Genomic DNA, 25,023 nt, shown 5'->3' with positions numbered 1-25,023 from the left:
CCTCAGGCTGCTGGCTAAGCGTGTTTAGCCATGATGAACGAGAAAGACTGCAACAGTGCCCACAGCCAGGGGTCCAGCCTCACTCTGTCATCTTAGCTTCAGGACCATGGACAAGGAACAGGCTGTCACATCCGAGAGACCTGGTCTCTTAAATAGAGCAGTGGTCCTCGGCCTTCCCAGTGCTGGGGGCTATTTACAGTTTAATACAGCTCATGTTGTGGTGACCCCCAACCATAAAATTATTTTCATTGCTACCTCATAACTGTAACTTTGTTTACTGTAATGTAAATAGGCTACCTCCTGTGAAAGGGCCATTTGACCCTCAAAGGGATTATGACCCACAGGTTGAAAACCACTACTCTAGAGTGAAGTGGGGGGGCTGTGTGATTCCTGAAATCCCTTCAGTCCCTAAATTTTATGAGCACCTCCTGCAACCTGCAGCAATAAAACCATCTATACTCCTGCCTGTCAAGGATCCCAAGCTCAGAGCCACAAAGTCCTAATGAATGTCTAGCTCCTCCCCTGAGGCTGTGGTGCCTGGTCTAGTAGTTTCCAAGGGCCCCTGGATGAAGCCGCACTCTGGAGCGGCTGGCCCAGGTGCCCCCCAGGGCTGGTTCTCTGAAGAGGGCTTTTCCAACGTGTACTTTGGCTTCTTCCCTGGCCTGCAATCCAGGTCACGGCACAAAACATTATTCAGATGCACCGGACTGAGTGGAAGCCCCTGCCAAGAACATTGTTTGCAGCTTTTTGTCTGTGGCCTCTGGGGTTGCTCTCTCAGCGCTCCCACGTGGTGACAGCGATAGTCACCTCTCTCTCTTAGGGGTTCTTTGTTTGTTCTTTGAGGATTTTGTTTCTTGTTTTATTCTCTCCAGGTTCTACTCCCGAGGGAGCTCCCAGCGCCAGCTGCAGTCTACACTCCTCTACGAGCACCTGCCCTTTCAGATGCCCATGGTGGGCACCAGTGCAGGCCAGGCGCCAGCCTCATCTTCCTGCCTTCACCTCAGCAAGCGCGTGCTGATTCTTTCAGCTCCATATTGAGTGCATTTTACCCTTCTCTAAATCTCTGACCAGAGATGGGGTGTGCAGTGAGAAACAGCGCTGGAAATACAACACCCTTTAAATCAAGGCACACTGCTATCAGCAAGCCCCCAGCAAGTTCCCAGCAAACTGCCAGCAAGCCCCCAGCAAGCCCCCAGCAAGCCCTTGACGACACAGCAGCCCGAACGCTGAGGTAGACAAGGAGCCAGCGCCCAGGGGTCTGTTCTCACCGAAGGGGAAACAGGCTACCCGTTATGCTACATTTCAGCTTTCTTTACCCCAGAAGCAGACGTAGACAACTTTCATTTACCTCATATCTTAACAATATTAGTTTAGAATGATTTTAAAATGAGACATACATTTAATTTTATTTTCATGTGGAAGGATCCACAGATGATGTGAGGCTGTCACCCACAGGTCTGAACAGAACCACACCTGTGCCCACTTAGTGCTGTGCCATGTGCCAATCCGTAGATCTGGAGCCAGGCTCACTACACTGAGAAATGCTAGGCACATTGATGGAAAGACATTTCTCACTCAAGAGATTAAGACTCAAACTGATATCCCACAGCTGTGGTTTTAAAGTCTCTATTTGGGAGGCTTCCTCCCCGCCCCCCTTTTTTTTAATTGAATTTTTAAAAACAGGGTCTCAGCCTCAAACTCACTATGTAACCAAATTCAACTTTTAGTTCTTGACCCTCCCATCTTCATCTCCCCGGTGCTAGGATTGCAGAGTGAGCCACTACGTGTGCCAGTACTTTATTTTTATTTTTTATTTTTAAAGAGAACTCGAAGACACAATTAAAGTAATTTCTCAGGCTGAGCAGAGCCCTGCGACTATAGTGCACAAAGCCTTCAGTTACTCCCCAGGTCTAGATGAACCAGGCGTGCCAGCATTTGGGAGGTAGAGGCAAGAGGACCAGGCGTTTAAGGGCACCCTGGACTACACAGAGGAGTGCAAGGACAGCCTGGGGTAATCAACAGAAAGCAATGTCTCTAACAGGTCCAGCACAAAAACACTAGAGGAGTCATTCAACAAGACTCCTTTGTTGCTGCTTTGTGATTGACGTGAGCTCTTTGGAAAAGGACATAGCTGTGTGTGGTTGCTCAACTTTAAAGTGGGCAGAGGGAGGGGGCATGGAGCGGGCAGCTCACTGGGTGGGCGCCGTGAGTGTTGGGTCATGAAGGCCTGGGGTCAGCAGCAGTGATGGCTGTGTGACACCACAGGGCATCTGATGATGCCAAGCAGAACGCAGCAGGAGGTAAAGGGGACCTTTCTATGTTAGGCTTTTTTTTTAACCATAATAACTTTTAGGAAGAAAAATAAGAGTCCATGATGATGGAGTCAGCTCCTGCTTCGTTGATTATCTTCCCTCGACACTCTAATTTTTATTGTCTATAAGGGCCACCTGCCATCTTCTCTTTCTCTCCTTCTAAACTTTACAGAAACTGAGAATGGGGATGTTTTTTCTGCTTGGGCCACAGAGTTAGCAACAGATGCAGCTGCCAGCAGGTCCTGCCTGGATCTTTACATTACCTACACCTCCCACCATCCCAGCATCTTTCTCCTCAGTAAACGATGCTTTTAATAAAGTAACTTTCCCTTTTCCTTGGCCCTCACTGGCAAGCTCTGTGTCCCCGCTGATTCCCATGAGGCTAACTCCCGGGACCGCCTGCCACCATCGTGCGCCCCTTTACCTTTCTGAGGAACAGCTTCTGCAGTTTCCTGTGTGACAGTCTGATCATCTCTCGCTGCCCAGGGCTGCTCTGGTCCCACAAATGCTCGAGCCATTCTGAGCACCAGGCAGCTGCCTCTTCTTTTATCACCTCCCTCAGTGCAGCACCAGCACGTCACCCCGTGTCAGCGGCCACCCAGGGCATCTCCTTCCCTCCTCCTCTTCCCTGCAGCCCTCTTCGGCGGCCACCAAGGCCATCAGAGGAGCAGTCCATCTTCCTAGGCATCAGCTGGGTGGCTGCAGACAAAACCCAGCTCTGCAAACTCCAGAAGGATGGGAAACAGCAGTCAGCCCCAAGGCTGTGTGCTAAGTGCTAAGTGCTGGCTCCCCACGCTGCTCGGAATCCACATAGGAGTTACTGCTGCATCTGGCAGAACCCACCGGAGCCAGCGCTCTGAAGAATTACTTCCATGTTCAGGGACCTGGACTGGCCACCCTGACCCCGCCCCCCAACACACACACACAGTACGCCTGTCCACTTGTCTCGGGCCAGGCTGCCAGCCTCCCTTAGCAGCATGTAAAAAGGTCCCTTCTTTTTCCTCTACTGTGTCCTTCACACAGGCATCTGCTGTAGCTGAAGGACGGTACCTTATTCTAGTGGGTGAGTCCTGTACACAGGGTTGTGTCGCGATGGCACTGTCCCTGTGTTGCTCCTCCGTGTGGCATGTGAGCACAGAGACACGCACACATGCACTTGCAGCCTCCTTGTTCTGGGGCAGGTCTTGCCTGCTTTTAGAAACTTCTATATTACTTCTGACATGAGCTGAAGCTAATTGTCTTCTGTTTCTCCCCCATTTTCTTTGTCTCCGCTTGTAGAGTCATCTTGTGTGTGTGTAACAAGGTCTTCCTGTAGCTGGCCTTCGCCCCATTCCTTCTGCCTCAGCCTCACGTGCCTGCGATTACAGATGTCCGTCAATCACACTTAGCCTTTCTCTCAGCTTTTTTTTTAACCTTTTCTTTTATTCTTTCCTTCTCTCCTCCTCTTCTCTTTCTCCCCTCTCCTCCTCCTCCTTTTTCTCCATATTAGAGCTGGACGCTGGGGCCTTACCCACGATAGACATTTACCTGCCACTGAGCTACATTTCAGCCCTTTTTTTCACTTTGGAAACAAGGTCTTGGTAAGTAGTCCAGGGTGGCCTTGCCTCGAAGCCCCTCCTGCGTCAGCCTCCCAGGGACACGATGACAGGCCTGGGCCACCCTTTCCATGCCTTTCTTCATTCATCTCTGCTCTGCTCTTTTACTCTGCTCTAGGCAATCCTGGCAAAGCTCAACCTTGACTCTGCCCTCTACGAAACAAGCAGAGAATTCAAGTAACCCTTTGTGAGGAATAATCCGGGTAAGGCCTGAGCAAGAAGCAGCATCTTTCCTCTTGCTGTATTGCCAATGGAGGCAGAGCTCACTGTGAATGTGGCCCAGCCTCTGCTGGACCGCTGCAGTGGCTGCTGGTGACACACGACCACTGAGGTGGCTGCTGGTGAGACAGGAAAGAGAAATGATGGCGTCTGTGCACTGTGCTGAGGGATATCCCTGGGTGTTGCAGAGGACCCAATAAAATGTTTCCTGGAAGCCTGGACTCTTGTGGTCTTCATGAGCAGGTTTGATTTAATTATTCTAACCGACAACAACGAAGCTCGGCTGAGACATCAGGGGTTTTTTCCCTTCATTTGTTTTGTTTTGTTTTGTTTTTACTGGAGTCAGGAAGAGTGTGAAGCCTCTGGAATAGTGTTGAGCATGTGCAAATGAAATGCAGGGCTTACTTTCCCTGTTTAAGTACTTAGGGAAGATGCTATCATTTTTCAGGAACAGCTGCTTGGAGAGAGCTTAGGAGGATGAAAGATTTTTCCTAGCTTATCTTGTGCACAGAATAAAGTTGGGCCTTTGAGTTGTTTAGAGGCCTAATTCAAAGGGTGTGTGGCCTACGACCCCAAAGAAGAGACCCTGCAAGGGAAAAGGCGCACCTAACAATATGAAAGATAAACTCACCTAGGCTCTGCTGGCCGTCTGCTAACAGACTGAGCTCTACTCTGCACGCGAGACTGCGAAGCCAGGTATGGGTGAGCCAGCTTAGCCCAGCAAAGCTCACAAATGCTGCACCTGGCCTGCTGCAGCCTGGTTGCCTGGGGAACTAGAACAAGCCCCTAACTGGAGGTTCTGAGCCACTTGGCCTCTTGATGTCCACACAGCTGGGCACAATTGGAGGGCTGAGAAGCGCATCTGAATGACGTTGACCTGAAATCATTACACTTTATAATTGTAGTTTGAACCATCCTAAATGCAATTCCATTCAAACTTCCACAAGAATTAAAAGGCAATTACCCAGGACTTGGTGCCTTTGAAAGTACATTAGCCAACGAGCCAGGGCTTTGATCTCTGGGGAAATGGTGGTCATGTCAGGTTGGAGTACAGCAACAGAAACCTTTCATTTTTAATGGAATGGAATTGCAGATACACGGAAGTTGTAGACTGGATGTTGTCATGGTGACCACGGCAAGAATTGGCTTTAATGAGTGCCACGGGAGATCGTCATAACAGCCTTGGCTTATTCATCTCCAACTGAATGTTCAAAGAAATGATTTTGAGAAGCAGCTCCCTGTTGGTCACGCTTTGAGGAAATGCTGCAATTGCCACATGGGCACCACTCCAGCAAAAGAATCCAGAGGTCACACAGTTGTGCCAGAGAACACCCCCCAGGGCTGTGACATCTCCCCGCTCCCTCCGACCACCACGAGCTCAGTGTCACGTCTTCCTTTGCCACATGCAGCACTTTGTTTACTCATCTTGGTCCCACTCAGAATGACAAAATGAGGACCTGGTGCCAAGGATACCGTGTCTCATGTCCTGCCCATTACAAATGGGGATGGGAGTGATGCGCGTCTCCTCTGTGAGGTGCGTAGCTGTACCTAGTCCCCGGACCAGGATATGGGAGCTGAAGGAAGGAGAGTTCCCAGGTGGACTCCTCTCTGGGGAGTTGCTGAAGAGATGCCTGGACAGTGGCTCTCTGACAGGGACAGGTGGCCTGTGTATGTGCTAAGCCCCCCAGTGCCTGGTCTCCTCAGTCCTCATAGAGCCACACGGCCTATGGACAGAAGCCCTTACAGGAGCCTTTGAGACCCACAGAGCACAGAAAGGAGAGGAGGGGTCAAGTGGAAGTAGCGCTCTCCTTCCCACTTCTACATATCCCACTGAGATCATCCTCAAATGCACTCTTATAGGCACTGTTCTTTGTCACTTAAGCAGTCAGTCCAGTCCTCAGCATCCTCTGAGAACTCCAAATGTGTGAATGCGTGCCCCGTATGCATGTCCACGTGTGCCTGCATGTCCACACATGCATGTGTGTCCGTGTGTGCATGTGTGTCTGTGTGTGTATGTGTATCCATGTATATGTGTGTGTCCATGTATGTGTGCATGTGTTCCATGTGTGCATGTGTGTCCATGTGTGCATGTGTGTCCATGTGTGTATGTGTATCCATGTGTGTGTCCATCTGTGCATGCATGTTCATGTGTGTATATGTGTCCATGTGTGCATGTGTGTGTCACGACCCCTCCAGTGGAGTCTGTGTGACAAATGATACTACTCAGCCGAGACAACGACCCCACCCAGGGAGAGCCTCCTGGAATTGGTCTGATGTTCCTGCTAGGAGTAACTGATTGCAATTTTTCTTTTTTCTCATTTGTTTTGAAACATTCTGTCTGTTTTTACCTTCTTATCAGAACTTTTCAAACTTAACTGTGTTGCTAGGAGACACCTAGCTTGGGACTGCAGCCAAGGGTCATTCAGCGTTTTACCACCAAGTTCCACTACACTTATTAACAAAAACATAGCTAAGGCTTAATCATAGTTTTTATTATGACTTACAAATAAAGTGTTTAAGAAAGCTCCAGATAGTGACAGAAAAGCTAAGAAAAAACTGTCTTGACTCACAGATGTTTGGCATAATGAGATAACACTGACCTTTGATAAAGACGGCACATGCGTACTGATACCAAGCTAGTGATTCAAGATTGATGACAACATTATTACTCTGCATCCTGTATTTTGAATTTTATGAAAAAATGTAAACACAAAAAACGACTCCCACCCCGTTTCAAAAATGTGTATAAAAACCTAGCTTGCTTGTCTGCAAAATACACTCAGATTCAAACAGTATCTCTGGGATTGTCTCTGTCACTTGCCCATCTTTGTCCACTGACACTTCAAAGAACTCCTGTTCCCAAGGACCTATACCCAACTGAGACGGTCCACGGCATGTGTGTCCATGGGTGTCCATGTGTGCATGCCCAGCCCCATGGGAAAGGAAGGAGAGCATACAACTGTGACCTCCAGCTCCACAGGACTGGTCTCTCATCACTGGGAGCCATCTCCAGAAGGCATGGAGGTGAGGTCCCACCACACCCATACCCCTCAGTCTCTGAGGATACTTTGGGTCTCTGGGAGACTCCCAAACAGCTCCATTCACAGGTGAGCCAGCAGCTCTGCCAAGGAAGGGCAGAGCTCCCCAGTTTAGTTCTGCTGGAAACTGCCATAACCTCTGTCCACTCTGGTTGCAGATGGACAAACAATTCCGATGGGCACCTGGGCAGGAAGGAAGTGTGGAGAGAGCAGCTATGACAATGTCTGTGCAGGCTCAGATGCTGTGGCCACTTTCTGCACAGTCGCTACCTCACACGCCTGTGGGCTACACGTGAGGGCAACATGAATAAGGCTGCTTACAAGTGGGGCTGGGGAGGTGGCTCTCTCAGGGAAGTGCTTGCTGTGCAAGCATGTAAACCTCAACTCAGATGTGCCACAGACATAAAATCAGGGCATAGCAGCATGCATAACAAACCTTGGCACAGGGTAGAAGCCAGCTGGCTCCTCAGGGCTCACAGGACAGTCAGTTTAGCTGACTGATGAAATCCAGGCTCACAGGTGGAAGACCTTTCCTCCAAAAGGCAGAGAGCAACTGAGGAAGACTTTCCGTGCCTACCTCCAGTTTCCACGTGCGCATAACACATACACACCACAGGAGCACAAAGTGACCCCCACATGTACACAATTTAGAAGGATCACAGCTTAGATCTTAAATGTCGCTCAGAGGCTCATGTGTGGCAGAGCTGGTCCCCAGCACACATCTGTAATTATGTGTAAGCCTGGTGCTCCTACATGAGATGCACACAGCTAGTCCTGTACTTGTGGTGATAAAATGCAGCTTCAAACAAGGTTGCCCTCTGACCTTCACACATGCACGCGTACACACACACACACACATACACACACACACACACACAGAGGTTTGGGGGGAAGAGAACTGACAGAGCAGAGCATGCAATTTGTCCAGGACCCTGTCCCCTCCCTGTGCACCAAGGGCATTGAGGAAAGCCAATGGTGGCCTCCTCCATGAGGCGTTCCACAGATGATTTAGCCGCCACCTTGGTGAGCCTAGTATAAGGCTATAATCAGGATAAGACTTGTGAGACCGACAAAAGAGGCAGATGCTGTCTTGTCCTGACAATGTTCCCAGGAATCCTAGACCTTTAAAAATTATGTGCATAGCCGGCCGTGGTGGCACACACCTATAATCCCAGCACTCGGGAGGCAGAGGCAGGCGGATCTCTGTGAGTTCGAGGCCAGCCTGGTCTACAAAGTGAGTCCAGGACAGCCAAGGTTATGCAGAGAAAATCTGCCTGGAAAAACCTAAATACATAAATAAATGTATAAAACATAATAAAAAGTTTGCCTATTTGTCTGTTTGTATGACATGTATATAGGTGTGCACCATATGTATGCCTGGTGCCCACAGAGGCCAGAAAAGGGCATCAGGTCCCCTGAGACTGGAGTCATAGACAGTAGTAAGCCTTGTAAGCACAGGTGCTGGGGCACACGCTGAACTACAGACAGCCTTTGCCACCTTCAAGACTGGCTCCATGTGCTCCCAATTCCCAAGCCACTAGCATGAACTGACCCATAGCCCATGGACTTTCTAGATGGCACATGATGTATGTGCTGTGTACACAACTGTTGCCCTGGTTGGCAGATGACAGAGCAGGCCCTGTATACATTCAACACAAACAATTTTCCTCAAATATTTGTGGTCTTACAGTACTTAAGCATGTGTGTGAGGAGCACAGGTCTGCAGCCGTGCACAGTACTGCCCAGTCCTAACACTACGAGGAGCACAGATCTGCAGCCGTGCACAGTACTGCCCAGTCCTAACACTATGAGGAGCACAGGTCTGCACTGTGCACAGTACTGCCCAGTCCTAACACTATGAGGAGCACAGGTCTGCACTGTGCACAGTACTGCCCAGTCCTAACCTTCACAAGCTGCTGGACGGCCCTCCCATTTAGATTCATGCTGTTTAGTAATAAATTACAGGAACGGAGACCACAGGAAGGTGTCACAGTCTGCCATAGCTTTGCCAAAACCCTGGATGGCTGCCCACACTTTAAGGGTTTTGAGTGAGCTGCTTTGGGAAGGCACTCTTCTTTCTTCTGGAGGGAAAAGGCTATGTGATCATTGCACAGGGACATGGAAACACCTCACGCAGGCTGCTCCCTGGGTACCGGCCTCTGCTGCCTGTGGAGCTTGTGGGCAGGCACAGGGCACATCGGCATGTGGGGCTGAGGTGGTTCCTTAACTCTGAGAGGGTGAACATTTGCCCTGTGTCTGTGGAGCATCCCCACGTTCAGAGGGACCCGGCCGTCGCATCTCTCCACATCTCACTATTTCCTCTGCATATCAAAGTACCTGGCAAGACCCAGATTGTTGAAAAAATGATTAAGAATCAAAAGCAGCACACACACATATCCTCATGCTAGACAGGGTGCTGGCGGGCCTGGACCCAGGGTCACTAAGCATCTCATGTTCTCCTTCTATGGGAGACAACTTAAGTTATTTTTATTTTACCCAACAACTGCCTTTGTTTCTCTATCTGTAAAACCGCAACCTTGGCCTCTATCAGGAGAGTGCCCACGCTCCTGTGATCTCATTCCTGCCTTCAGGAAGCCTGGGAGAGCACTGCATTTTCTTTGTTAGGATTCTATAGACTCAGTAGAGGAGAAAACAGTCCTCTCTGTAAAACAGTGCTATGAGTCCACTGCAAAGCAGTGATCCAAAGGGACAGGAGGGAAGGAAACAGCCAAGCCTTCAGGAGGCAGCAGGCCCCTGCATTAGGCACAGACAGAAGGGACCTTTATCTCCTTCATTTCTTTCCCCACACAGGTACGCCACGCCCCTCACAGGTACGCCACGCCCCTCACAGGTACACCACGCCCCTCGCAGGTACGCCACGCCCCTCGCAGGTACGCCATGCCCCTCACAGGTACGCCACGCCCCTCGCAGGTTGAGGCCAAGTGGACTGTGAGAATATACACAATAACAAACTGATCCCCCAAGAAACACAGCTCCTCAAACCCAAGTGCAGGCAGGCCCAAAGAAACTTTGCCAAGAAGTACCAACTGCACCCTTAACTGCCTCTTCCTTCTAAGGAGGGTGAAAACCAGACAGAGAGGTGCCCAGGCCTGACACAGAAGCCCGCCGCTCCCTCTGCAATGCACACTGTCTCCTGAGATCACTTAAGCTAAGATGCCCTTCACGACAGCATTCTGACATCATCTTACCCTTAGTCGGAACCAACTGGAGGCGCTTTGAGACGCCGGTTAGACAGGGCACACAGTTCTAGCAACACAACTCCTGGGCCTAACAAGGAAGCTCAAGGCAGCGAGAGAATGAGGCTCTCTTATCAGACCCAGTCTCAATTTCACGCTGTCAGGGAAAGCATGCGAAGGCTTAGTGGGGAGCACCACAAATCAGGACAAGCAAGTCTGTGCCCCATGTTGCTCAGCATGAGCCTTCCTCCATCCACATCCCCTCAACACTTTCTGTACACAGAGGGAAACCCTGTTGCCGAGAGTATGTGAGACCCAGAGCCTTGACCCTGGAGCACACCCTACAGGAGCTTTGCTTTTCCTTTACAGACATTTTCACTCTTTTCCTTTCCTTAATTATTATTATTATTATTATCATCATCATCATCATCATCATCATCATCATCATCATCAATTTTTTTTTGCTTTAAGGAAGCAAAAAACATTCCAGAAAAATTAGGAGAGTTGTGTTCAATGCCTACTACATTAATATAAATTAACATGACCCAGTCCAAACCCACTGCCCTCCTCCAATGTTGTAAGGATTATTTGTGTCCTGGGAACCAGACATTGAAAACTAACATTAAAAAACATCTTAGGAACTTTCTTATTTGCAATATTATTAAAAGCAAATGGGCATTTGAAAAATGAGGAACCCATCCCCACTGAAAGATATTCCTCCGAGGCCTACCTCCCCAAAGCGCAGCTACTTAGGACCCTGATTTACCTGAGCACAAATCCAGGAGCTGGCAGGTGCCAACAGCACATAGAGGTCTTAAAGGAGTATCACATACAAAGTAATATAATAATTTTGATGACCCACAGATTCCGACTAAAAGACCCTACAATAAGGAATATTAACTGGGTGCTGTTCCAGTCTGGCACACAAGGCAGACCAGTAGTGTTCAAAGACTTAATTGCATAACCTACTGCGCTTGTATTTCCCCTAGAATGTCAGAAGTTTTCAATTTTATACCTTTGTCTTCCAAAAAGCACATCACAGTTTGCTTCAGTAGACTCCAGGCAGAGAAAACAAGCAAAGGAACTGAGAAAGGCCTCAGGTTGGTCGTCTTCCCTAGGGTCGGCCACATGAGCAGAGGGCAGTGACTGTGTGACCCATCTTACCTCTGTGCATGTCGGTGTGGCCGGCTGCGGCTCAGCGGAGGGGGTCGCGTCACCTTTGCCCTGGGAAAGCAGAGCAGAGAAGGAATGTGGGTAAGTTTGTCTGTCCATAGCACATGCCTTCGCAGTTCTCACCTGCTCCTGGGTACCCACCAAGACTGCCCGCCTTTTGTTTCTGAACATAAGCCTCCACATGGCCCAAGGAGCCTCAGGAGCTTCTGTTGCCGGGAGGATCTCTCAGAGAAGACACAGAGGGGAACTGGCAACTTTGTGCAACTTTTAAAACTCTGCCAGAGGAAGTGATGAGCCTCAAAACTCAACTGAAAACAGCAGCCTGCTTAAGCTGTGGGTCAAGCTGCGTTATCGCCCGTGGCAGAGTAGGAGCAAACTCTGAGTTGTGTCTTCAGTACCTATTGTGTTGAAAATGCTTCCTACAGCAAGTGTACCCACAAATTTAACTACAATGTGTAAGCGCACACACAGCTAAGACCCCAGCAACACTGAACTGTTGACGATTAAACCCAAGACTGTGCTCAGCCAGGAACCCATATTTTCAAATGTGACCCTGGGCACTTGAGGACAGAGGTCATATGTGTCCCCATCTCTGCACATTTGCAGAAACACATCTTTCAGGCCCGTGAGATGGCTCAGAGTGTAGAGACACTTGCCAACAAGCCTGATGACCTGAGTTCAGTCTCTGGGAACCACACGGTGCATGAAGAAAACAGACGCCTTCCTTCCATACGTGCACCAAGGCACATGCGTGGAGTGTTTTGGTTCAAATCCAAAGAAACCACCATTGCTCAGTAATAGGCTCTGTCAAATTGCTAAGTTTTCTAAGCCAGTTTGATTTAGCGCCTATCACTTTAACCCAGAGAGAGACCTCATGGCCATAAATGAGGCACTGACTGGCAGATGCCTCGTCATATAGAGACTGTCATGACAGTGTGCCCATGCCTCACGCCATCCACACCTGTCCACCAAGCAACAGCCCCGCCCTGCACATGCTCCAGGCACCACCACATTCCTTGGACTCTGCATGGTCTGTGTTGAGCAAGCTGCTACGTTTTTGCCCATTTTCTCGTTCAGAACTTGGGATCCTCTGCCCCTTCTCACCTTCAGAGCTCAGTAAATACTCGGGATAATCACGAACCAAAGAGAGAACTGGCAGCCGCACTATCCTTTCTAACCCCGCCTCGCTTCTCCTAACTGCCCCTCTGCTATCCCCTCAGCCATTAATGAGCCCGTGTGCTTCTCCTTCCTGAGGCAGACCTGGTGGGCCTTTGCTCACACCAGCCATCTACCCAGGGTCGAGGGGAGAAGGCAGACACCCCCTCCCCTGCGCAGTCTCTGTGATGGGGCAGATGGAAAGGAGAAAGGAAGGGGAGTGGAAAACAGTCCCAAAAGATGCCTGTGTGACATGTGTGGGTAGCACACATGTGGCTCTCATGTTGTCTGGGGTTTCTGGTTGGGAGACCACATTATCTTCAATCCCCCAGGTTCTTTCAACTTGGCCCTTTAACAGAAGCTTGGAATGAAGAGCTGCGCCATCTCCTATGAGGGAGTGACCTGACTTGTGCACACTCTGCGCAGCCACACTGGCAAGCGGCAGGTAGAGCCAGTGTTACACTGTTCTCCAACAAGTTTAAAATTAGTTTCTTTACATTTTATGTATCTGTCTGTCTGTCTGTGTGTACATGGGTAAGGGTGCCTATCTGTTTGTCTGTCTGTCTGTCTGTCTGCCTGTCTGTCTGTGTGTACATAGGTAAGGGTGCCTGTCTGTCTGTCTGTGTGTACATGGGTAAGGGTGCCTGCCACCAAACCCAATGACTTCTTCAGTCCCTTGACCCACAGGGAGGAAGGGGATGACCAACTCCCACAAGTGGTCCTCTGATGTCCACATCCCTGTAGCGCATGCATATGTCATTCTCTAAATGAGTCAGCACACAGGAATCTAGGGAAGGCCATCCCTTCAGATGGTAACTTGTGGTGGCCGTTGTCCTGAAGGAGCTTTGGCTCTCGTTATGTCACACTCACCACCAGGACATGTAGCACATGTGCCTGTAATACCAGAGATGGTGGTAGAAACCAAAATTCTAGAAGCTTCTGGGCCAGCCAGAAGAGCATTTCCACAAATAAACCCAGACTCAAAGTAGGTGAGGACCAACACCCAAGATTGTCTTCTGACTTCTACAACTACACCGTGGCATACACAGCCTGCATCCACATATACAAATGTGCACACACACACAGTAAACACATCACATGCATACCATGACATGTGCACATGTATGTGTGCATTAACGCATGTGCATACACATGGACACACACACCCCCACCCCGTAGGGGCTGCAGAGGGAGAGGTCCCTTGGTCCCTCCAGCCTTGCCATGTCTTGATATCTTACACACTGCAATACTTGCCCGGTACACTAGATGTCAGCAGAGGATGCAGGGAGAAGGCCGGCTTCCAGCCAGCCACCAGTAAAACCCTTGAGATCCTTTATAAAGACAAAAAGAAGGGTTTTGTAGCTGAGCACTTGAAAAAATGCAGTTTCTGGAGAGCTGGAATAGCACTCTTGGTGGATTTTGACAGTCTCGCCCGACCTAGTGCCTACCATCCTATGAAGAAGGTGCAGAGCATCTGTGGGCACGCCTTTCTTCCATCGACAGAGGCACATAGAGTTGGCCACACTGTGGAAACCTGAGAAAGTCACAGCTACTGACCTGGTGCAGGGTGGTCAGAGAACCCCAGAGCCTCCTACACCCATTGGGAGATCAGCCATGGCATCCTCAGAAACAAATGGCACACAGGGTAAACCTGCCATACGTAGACATCTGCTGAGGCAGGGGACTGAACGTGAGTGTGCTCCTGCTGTTCTTTGCAACTGACACTTTATTAGCAGGAAACAGCCTCACTGCATAGCAAAGCCTGTTCGACCTGAAACACATCCTGAGGTTACTGGGACTTCCACGTGTGGCTTTTAAACACTTTTCTGGAGCGAAATGCAGGTTTGATAGAGATTTCTTGCAGAGTCAGGGTGCTGAAGAGCTCTGTATGTGGAGCACCCAGGAGCTGGCCAGTGCCCTGCCTGAGATGCCAGGAGCTCCAGAGCAGGCTCAGAGATCCAGTCAGGATGTCCATGCTGAGAAGAAAGAGTCTGAAGATCCAGCTCCATATGGGAAGACTACTCTGACCTCATCCAGGACTCTGGGAAATCTGATGTCCCCAGTGGTCTAAAGCCCAGAGAAAAAAAGAAAATGTGGGGATGGTTTTTCCAACACTGAAATTTCACTGAGAGCTGAGAAACAGGATGCCACACATGTCACCAATCCTCCTGGTCAAGTCAGGGGCTGCCACATTTGCCAAGAAAGTTCATGGTAGAAATCAGCAGAGCTCTATCTTACACCCATCAGAATGGCTAAGATCAAAAACTCAAGTGACAGCACATGCTGGCGAGGATGTGGAGAAAGGGGAACACTCCTTCATTGCTGGTGGGAGTGCAAACTTGTACAACCACTTTGAAAATCAATCTTGTGCTTTCTCAGAAAATTGGGAATATGGCTACGTCAAGACCCAGCTATACCACTCCTGGGCATATACCCAAAAATGCTCCACCATACAACAAGGACATTTGCTCAACCATGTTCATAGCAACTTTATTCATAATAGCCAGAATCTGGAAACAACCTAAATGTCCCCCAACCGAAGAATAGATAAAGAAACTGTGGTACATTTACACTGTGGAATACTATGAAGCTACTAAAAACAAGGACATCGCTTACTCTTACACTTCTCTCTTGCACTTTTTCTAAGGACAGCCCCCTACACACCACAAACTGTCGCTCTGTCTGTCCCTGTCTCTCTACCATCATGGCCCACTCAGGCTCTAACTCCTCTCCTCTTCTCTGTCTACGATTGTAGAATAAATCTCTCCATATCAAAAACAAACAAACACATCATGAAATTTGCAGGCAAATGGATGGAGCTGGAAAAGATCATCCAGAGTAACCCAGACCCAGAAGGACAGGCATGGTATATACTCACTTATAAGCAGTTATTAGCCATATAATACAGGATAACCATATTACAATCCACAGACCTAAAGAAGCTAAGTAACAAGGAGGACCCTAGGGAGGACGCTTAACTCTCATTCAGAAGGGCAAATAGAATAGACACCAGAAGCTACTGAAGAGAGGGAACAGGATGGGGCCTTCTGTAGAGGTCCTCTGCAAGACTCCACCCAGCAGGCGATTGAGGCAGAAGCTGAGTCTCACAGCCAAGTTTTGGGCAGAGCACTGAGAGTCCTATGGAAGATTGGGGGGACAGAAGGACCCGGAAGGCAGGAGCTCCACAAGAAGACCAACAGAGCCAACAAATCTGGGCAGGGTAGGGGGATGGAGGAAACTGATGCACGGAGAGGACCTAGGCCCCACTCAGCCTCCATAGGGGTCTCCGAGTAAGGGGAGCAGGGGCTGTCCCTGCCCTGGACTCTGTTGCCTGCACTTTGATCACTTTCCCCTGGAGGGGTGCCTTATCATACCACAGAGGAAAAGGATGCAGGCAGTCCTGAAGAGACTTGATAAGGTGAGGTCAGTTGGTAGGGGAGGAGAGCTCCCCTTCTCTGAGGACTAGGGGAGGGGCATAGGGAGGGAAGAAAGAGGGTGGGACAGGGAGGAGATGGCTACAATTGTATATAAAGTGAATAAAATTTTTAAAATAAAATTAAATTTTTTAAAAAGAAGAAAAAAATCATCAGAGCATCTCAGCGCCTAAAGGAACATGACCAGAGGCAGGCCACAGAGATGCAGACAAAGGACTTGCTCGCTGGCCTGGGGCTCTATGCTACACACAGAGGCAGAGGCACCTGGGCAGGAGGCCTGAGCCCCGTGTCAGGGGAGGCTCTGCAGTGACCAGCTGCTAGGCCTGAGAGGAGCAGGGACCGGTGTGCTGTCCAGGGCTCAGGGTGCCTGCTGTCACTCACGGGGCTCAGGAAAGAACAGGAAGTAAGCTGAAGAGGAGCCTCCCGGCTCTGGGCCATCTTCCCCGAAGGACTCGTCATTCAGATGTAGGATCCGGCTAAGTTTTGTTCACATCCTTAATCGCTGTCCAGTACACTTCCCAGAAAAGGCCTAGGGCATCCTTGTGTGAAGGAAGGAACCGTGTCCCTTCCAGTTCCTTGGTTCTCCTCTTTTCCCCACACCCACTACTCAAACACAAGAGAGTACACACTGGGAAATTCCAATAGTACAAAAATTAAAAAAATAAGGCTGCTGTGTGAGTTATTGGAAGAGCATTTACCTAGCATGTGTGAGGCCCGTGGCCAATGCCAGAACTGAAAAGTAAACAAGCTCCCAGCTTACCTAGTTGGCTTGAGTGGTCGCAGAATCACTGTCTCATAACCTGGGACACTGAATTTATAGTGGAAGAAACCCCAAAGCCTCCTGCTGCCCAGGTGCACGAACCTCACCTTCAGTGCTCAGAACACACACACACACACACACACACACACACACACACACACACACAGGCACAGTGCCATCTCACATCAGTTTATGTACAGCTGCCTCAACGCTCTGCACACTGACCTTCTGGACCTCCCACGTCCCAGCACTCTGGAGAGCAATTTGCCCAGAACAACTTAACTAGGTGATGCCCATAGCGTGTGGCCGGTCAGCATCACTAGGTGATGCCCATAGCATGTGGCCCGTCAGCATCACTAGGTGATGCCCATAGCCTGTGGCCCATCAGCATCACTAGATGATGCCCATAGCCTGTGGCCCGTCAGCATCACTAGGTGATGCCATAGCCTGTGGCCCATCAGCATCACTTTTAGGCATCTAGACAAGAGAGAAACATCTGTTATGCACTCATAGGGAAGAAAACACATGGTGATCCTGGTTCTGCTTCAAAGATCAGAAAGGAAGAAGAAACGGAGCAGTTCCCTCTGGTCGACTAGAAAGATAAGCTGGAATTTTCCATCCCAGAAAATGCCGTGTTCTGAAAAAAGAGCAACCTAGAATATTACAGCTCTTGTGAAGCGTGTTCCGGGTTTGAAGTGGAGCTCAGCGCTGCAGGGACTGCCTAGCATGCTGGAGGCTCTGGTTTCTCTCCCTAGGCCTCCTGAAAGACTTTTTTTTAATGCTTCAAAAGCAAACAGATTAAAATTCCTGCCAGTGAAAATTTTAAGTGTGCCTTTAATTATATCTACAAACTGCTCCGCACAGAAGGCTCTCTCGCAGCTGTGTATGCTGAGCTCTAAGCTGTGAACTGTGTGTGTTAATAAGCACCTCACACTGAGTGGTCAGGGTCTCCTAAGAGGTGAGCTTGCTTAGACATTAGGCATGCTGGGATCTCAGGCCATGCACTTTCTGGGGGCAGGTGCTGTCCTGCAACAAGTTGCTGTAGAAGCCTCAGCTGGGACAGGGCAGCAGTAGAGGCCACCTGAATGTTGTCACTGTAGAAGCCACAGCCGGGACAGGGCAGCAGTAGAGGCCACCTGAATGCTGTCACTGTAGAAGCTACAGCCAGGACAGGGCAGCGGTAGAGGCCACCTGAATGTTGTCACTGTAGAAGCCACAGCCGGGACAGGGCAGCGGTAGAGGCCACCTGAATGTTGTCACTGTAGAAGCCACAGCTGGGACAGGGCAGTGGTAGAGGCCACCTGAATGTTGTCACGGAAGTCTGACAGTGTATTATGGAAGCTCCAGGTAGCCCAAGACCCAGACCAGATACTTCCGGTGTGTTTTACAATGGAATTGGGTTGGGCTTGAATGCTGTTGGCCTCTGGGGTACACAATGAGTGTTAAGTTGGCTGCTTACAGCCATGATCCGCACCCACTTATCTCTCATGGAGACTCGGGTCACAGCATGCTGACAATGTTGTTTAACGCCAGGCCTGTTTCTGTGACCTTCAACACCCAGCACAGCTGGGTCACGGATCAAACTCAGCAACCTTGTATTGATTCATCTGAACCCAGGCATGTAAGGTCACTGTTAACTTGCTACCATAAGGAGACTACTGCCTGTCAGAGAATCTTACTAGGACTTCTAGATCCTCAGAGGGTTCCAGCTCCCTTGGGAACCAGTGCTGTGGGATGTTCAGAGAGGGACTGCACAGGAGAAGCGGAAAGCATCTTGTGTGTTTCTTTCCTCTTGCCCTAGCCTGTGAAGAACATGGCTTTAGAGAGACTACTTGGTCCAAAACTTCTTGCTCCATTTCTGTAAGAGAAGGCTGGGTAGTCACCAACTGCTCTCCCTCACTTCAGGCTCCATCACCCACATCGACCACACACCTGTGTGCATGAGGTAACAACATGGTGTGACTAGCTCCCTGTTTCCCCGTCTGTGACTGTATATCATGTGACTGCTCCTGCACCATGCTGAGCACATGCTCTCACAGTCACAAGTCTCAGCAGACCCAGAGCTCGACTCCTTTAGCACCAGCACGCTCTGGATGCAGCTACGCAGGTCTACCTGTCAGACACAGAGGTTGAGCAGTGGCAGAACTGCCTCAAGGGGAGACAATGGAGCCGCATAAGTTGGGGGACGAAGCCTGTGGCATTCACTGGATACCTAGCCAGCCTTTAACTAGACAGGACTTCTAATGGAGGGAGGGGACCACCAACCTGCCCACAAAAACTTCAACCCAAAATTTACCCCGCCTACAAAATGTGTAGGGATAAAGATAGAGCAGAGATGGAGGGGATGTCTAACCAGTGCCTGGCCCAGTCTGAGACCCACCCCGTAAGATAGAGCCAACCCCTGACACTATTAACAATTACTCTGCTGTGCTTGCAGACCGGAGCCTACCTAGCACAGCTGTCCTCTGAGAGGCTCCACCCAACAGATGCTGAGACTCACAGCCAAACACTGAGCGAGTCTTGTGGAAAGTAGGGGGAAGGTGAAAAGGACCTGCAGGTGACAGGAGCTCAGCAAGAACAACAGAGCCAAGTAACCAGGGCGCAGAGGGGCTTGTGGAGACTGAAGCACCAGGACCAAGCAACCAGGGGCCACGCCTGGACTAGACCTAGGCAAGCCCAGGACAGAGAAAGGGTATCAGTGGTATGGAAGGGACCAGGGGCAGGGGAGCCCTCTCACTGTTGCTTTCAGGGCCACAGGGAGGAGAACTTGTCACCTCTCTGAAAGAGGCACGGCCTGAGGCATTGTGCACATGCCCAGTTAGTCACATGGCCAGCTGACAGGTCTTTTCAAATGAGTTTCTGTAACTATCACCAGCTGATTACTGAACTAAAAAAAAAAAGAAAAAAAAAGAGCTCAAGTGACTTTATTAGAGCAAATCTCTTTTCATTTCCAACTTTCCATGGGTGTAAATGTGGACATGTTTGCTTTTGTTTATGATGTCTGAAAACTAGAGGAAATGGTGCAGGGCCCTGTTTAGCAGGGACAGGGCCCGCACAGATACACAAGCACCCACATCATCATATATATCCAGTTCCCAGCCATTTTATGTCTTAGTTTCAAAGAGTGTAACTAACCAATTATATACTAAAGATGATTGCAATTTTAATTCAAACAATAGAGCTTGTGCAGCAGAACATTACATTTTAAAGTGAGTTTCAATTTAGAAAGATCTTTTATTGGGAGACCATGTAGGAAGGTAATTGATACAAAGCTTTGAGGGAGAGAAGGAGGGGGGAGGGGAAAAGTGGGAGAGGGGGAGGGGAGGGGAAAGAGTGGGAGGGAACCGGGGAGGTGGGGAGGGGGAAAGGGAAGGAGGAAGAGGGGAAGGGGGAGATAGTATTGTTTGGCTTAAGTAGAATGGAAACCCAAGCTAAAGGAAAGACAGACAACAAATTTTCACATTCTCAGAAAGACACATTTTTGTGTATTTATGAAGAGTCTTGGCAAGCCATCAAATTACCATGGAAACACTAAGCAGTGCCAGGAGTGTTATTGTAAAATACTGGGATGTTTACATGCTGAGAATGCAGCAGTTCCCTGTGAGGCCTAACCGGAGCTGGTAAGAGCATTCTAGACCAAAGACTCTGCTTGTTTCTGCTGTAAGGGACATGGAACACGTTCAGGAGAAAGCAACCAGACCTGCTCCTGGATGGGTCTTACACACTAAGAGCCAACGATTCATGGTGACAGGTTAGTTACACAATAGGCAGGAATCCACAAAGGCCTGGACCAGCTCTGCATGCCCCTGGCTAGCCCAGAGTCAGGCCTAGGAGTTCCATAACAGCTTCTGGCCTCGACAACCTGCAGACCAGATGCTGGAGCAGGGACAGTGACTAGAGAGAGAGGTCGGAGGTACAGCAGCTTAGGTGCACATGTCTCTCCAGAGTTCATGGTGACAGTCTAAACCCCAGATACAGTCTTGAGGGTGCTAGAGGAGGGAACATGGGGTTGGTGGCCTTATAAAAGGACCACAGAGAATAAGCAAGGCCCTTCTGCTCTGCTGCCACAGGAGGATGCAGCGCTTGTACCCTGTGGGGACAGGAGCGGAAAGCTGCCCTCCTCCCTAGAGGTGGAATCTGCTGGCTCCTTGACCTTGACAGCCAACCTCTGTACTATGAGGAATAAATGCCTGTTTTTGTAAAATCTGAAGCCCGAGATATTTTCTTACAGCAGCAGGTAGAAATTCGGAAGCAAGAATGAGAAATTAGTCCAATTATCCTTGTAAGATTCCAAGCAATGGGCACTAGCCCCGGTGCGCCGTGCCAGCGGCTAGCAAGCAGCTCTTGGGAATGGAGCTCTGGAGGCCCTGGGAAGCTTCACCCTTCTACCAGGCCAGGATGCTGCGAGAAGCTTCCATCTCTGAACCAGGAACAGAGTGCACAGGACACCTCAGTGTGCACTCTAGATGCAGCACTAAGGGCTAAGTTTCCGGTGTCTGTGGGCCACCAAGGCCACCGCACTTTGTCATGGAGTCTACGTGGGCCAACCCCTTGGTGTTTCTTAACCAGGGATAACTGCAAACTCCCTCACCCTCAACTTAATTGTTTTCCCAAGTGAAAGTTTGATTTCATGAGACATGGGAAGCTGTAAAACAGCTGAAGGAGGGCACACCCCTTTCAGCTTTTGCCGTAAGAAGGTTCTAGCACAAGAAGGATGCCCACTGCAGAGCAGCAGTGAGATCAATACCAGTATGAGTGCGACAGAAGAGAGAAAGAGAGAGGCTGAGGGATTCTCTAGGCAAACGTCAACTCCGTCTCTGTGGAATTGAGACGATAAAGAAAAACCATTATGGCATTAGCACTTCTGTAAGTGGTTTTACCGAAAATGTACTGATGTTTTGTGCCGTTTACTTGATGAAGTTTGCAAGTCACAAAGGCAGTTCTCCGTGGAGGATGGAGACACTGCCTGGAGGAGTAGGGGGAAGGAGAAAAGGAAGAGAAATGCATATGAGTTCTGATGAATCAAATTGTAGTCATTTTATTATATTCAATTTTTAAAAGTTAAAGACATTTTAGTTATTTAAAATCTCCTGTGGAGGCCCCTCCCATGCCACATGCAGGCTCTCCTCACAACCACACCCTCCCTCAGGGTCTAGCCCAGACAGTCTGTGTAGCCCTCCCCGCCCTGTGCCCTCTCTCACCTTTATGTCAGAGGCTATCATGTGTGGGTCACGACCCCTTCAGAGGATGCATATACGATATCCTGCATGTCAGATTTTTATATTGATTCATAACAGTAGCATACTACAGTTACGAAACTACAACAAAATGATTTTATGGTTGGGGATCACCACACATGAGGAACTGTATTAAAAGTTGCAGCACTAGGGAGGCTGAGAACCAGTGCCCTGGATCTATCCATCCACACCAGGCTCGCACCAGCATGCCCATCCACACCAGGCTCGCACCAGCATGCCCATCCACACCAGGCTTGCACCAGCATGCCCATCCATCCACTCCAGGCTCGCACCAGCATGCCCATCCATCCACTCCAGGCTCGCACCAGCATGCCCGCCCATCCACACCAGGCTCGCACCAGCATGCCCGCCCATCCACACCAGGCTCGCACCAGCATGCCCATCCATCCACTCCAGGCTCGCACTAGCATGCCCGCCCATCCATCCACTCCAGGCTCGCACTAGCATGCCCATCCATCCACTCCAGGCTCGCACCAGCATGCCCATCCATCCACTCCAGGCTCGCACCAGCTTGCCCATCCATCCACTCCAGGCTCGCACCAGCATGCCCATCCATCCACTCCAGGCTCGCACCAGCATGCCCGTCCATCCACTCCAGGCTTGCACCAGCATGCTCATCCATCCACACCAGGCTCGCACCAGCATGCCCATCCAGCACACTAGCCCAGCCTCCTGTGTGCACCTGACTTCATTCCACTGAAGTGTCCTCCAACCTGCTCTGTCCACATCAGACACAGAAACAGCAATGGAAGTGCCCATGCCCAGATCTCACCGCAGAGTATAAACAGTAAGAAGGACCAAGGCAGGATGCTCTCTCCAAAGCCCAGCAGTGCTGTAGAAACGCTTGCCAATGAGGATGTTCCCGATGAAGCCAGGACACAGAGCTTAAAAGAACAATCACAAACTTCAAGGAGTTTGCAGAAGACACACAGAAACAGCTGGATGAAATAAAGAGAAAACACAAACACTTGGGTGCTGCCCAAGAAAACACAAACGAAATTCCACATGCTTTCACACACACACACACACACACACACACACACACACACACACACACACACACAAACACTCCACAAACTAGGATAAAAGAAGATCAGGTCTACATGATAAAAAATTGTATGTGGGGGCGAAAACATAAAAAGATCAGACTCTGGTGAAAGACTGGACCTTCCCTAAGGTCAAGGACAAGCCCACTCTTTCCACCTCAACTTAACATAGGTCTAGAAGTCCCAGCCAGAGCAACTAGGCAAGAAAAAACTATAATTTAGTCTAAGTGGAAATCTAATAAGTTTATCTCTCCCCAGATTGTGTAAACTGATGGGTGTAAAATACAAAGTATTCCACAAAAACATCAGAACCAATGAGCCAAACTTCACAAACAGACATCAGTCACATTTCTTCATGGCAATAATAAATAATTATTTATTATTGAAAAGGAAATTAAGAAATCAATTCCACTTGCAACAGGATTTTAAAAAAAAGACTTAGGGGCTGGAGAGATGGTTCAGCAGTTAAGAGCACTGACTGCTCTTCCAAAGGACCCAGGTTCAATTCCCAGCACCCACATGGCAGCTCACAACTCCAAGATCTGACATCCTCATACAGACATACATGCAGGCATAACACCAATGCACATAAAATAAAATAAATAAATAATTTTTTAATTTTAAAAAATAAAATAAGAGACTTAGTAATTAACCAAAACTAAAATTCATGTATAGTGAAAAGTCTAAAGCATTTCTGAGGCACCTGACACATAAATGAGCATAAATGCACAGTGTTCACACACATATAAAATCAACGAGATGTTAGCAATGCGTGACACTGTGTGTGGCCTTAATATAAATATCTACCAAGGGTTCAAGAATTTACTTTACTGAAACAGAAATATTTATGCTAAAATTCATATGTAATCATGGGTATCAGGCAAGGGGAAAAATCAACCAAGAACAGAGCTGCAGAAATTACCTGTCCTGATACCAAAATTTATGGTGACAAAGTCACAGTATTCAAGACAAGTGTGGGGCTGGCACAAAGTCAGACATAGAAACCAAATTACACAAACCAAAAATGAATCCTCACATAAGCGGCCATGTGAGTTTCAACAAGCGTACCAGAGTCACCCACTGGGTAAAGAACAGCCTCTTCAACACAGTGCTGGGACAAGCCCTCCAGTCAGAACAGTGGTGCTGGGTCAGCCCTGAAAGCACGTGTAAGACATAACTCAGAGCGGGCCTGAGATCGGCTTTAGTGTTTACATTGTTGTGATTGTAGGGGCAAAATTAATACCATATCCTATATGTAATGTATATGCTACAGTTAATGCTGAGGTCTGTGAGAAGTTGTCTTCTAGGTGTCTTCACTACTTCCTGCATTCCAGAAAAGACCACACACTGCCATAAACTAGACCTGCCACGGGAACAATTAGATACAATTAACACCCAATGATCCTCTGAGATAAAACAACTTTCCCTAGAGATTCAGCCTCCACCCAACCTGCCTGGAGGTCCATATTCCTGAGACTCACGACCCCGCTTATGGTTTTGTGCTTATTTCTCTGGGACCCCCACCCTAATTACAGTTTTTCCTTATAAACCCACTGCCCTTGAAGCTCCGGTATCATTTTCCTATCCTGCTGCATCAGGAAGGATGGTGATCCCAAGCTCTGAGCCCGTAATACAGAACCCTGTGTATATTGCATTGGTATCGAGTCCTGGTGGTCTTTTTTGGGAGTCTCACAATCTGGGTGATCTCGTCATAACATGATAAAACACTGCGACCAAAAGCAACTTGGGAGGAAAGGCTTCCCGTCCACTTACAGCCCTCAGGTCATGCTCCATCAAGGAAGGGAGTCAGGCCAGGAGCTTCCTGCAGGAGCCCAC

At 49.1% G+C, this 25,023-nt stretch overlaps 1 protein-coding gene across 1 annotated transcript in view; it reads right to left on the bottom strand.

Annotated features, from left to right (window-relative positions):
• Positions 1-25,023, bottom strand: part of RPS6KA2 (ribosomal protein S6 kinase A2) — a 376,214-nt gene that overhangs the window by 318,186 nt on the left and 33,005 nt on the right. The window contains exon 3 of the mRNA XM_084776488.1: positions 11,526-11,585. Coding sequence (XP_084632614.1) covers positions 11,526-11,585 — 60 coding nt within the window. The remainder of the gene's footprint in view (positions 1-11,525; positions 11,586-25,023) is intronic.

This window comes from Acomys minous, assembly GCF_964271855.1.
Source record: "Acomys minous genome assembly, chromosome: 3".
Taxonomy (NCBI): Eukaryota; Metazoa; Chordata; class Mammalia; order Rodentia; family Muridae; genus Acomys; species Acomys minous.
This window is presented reverse-complemented; position numbering and strand designations above follow the sequence as displayed.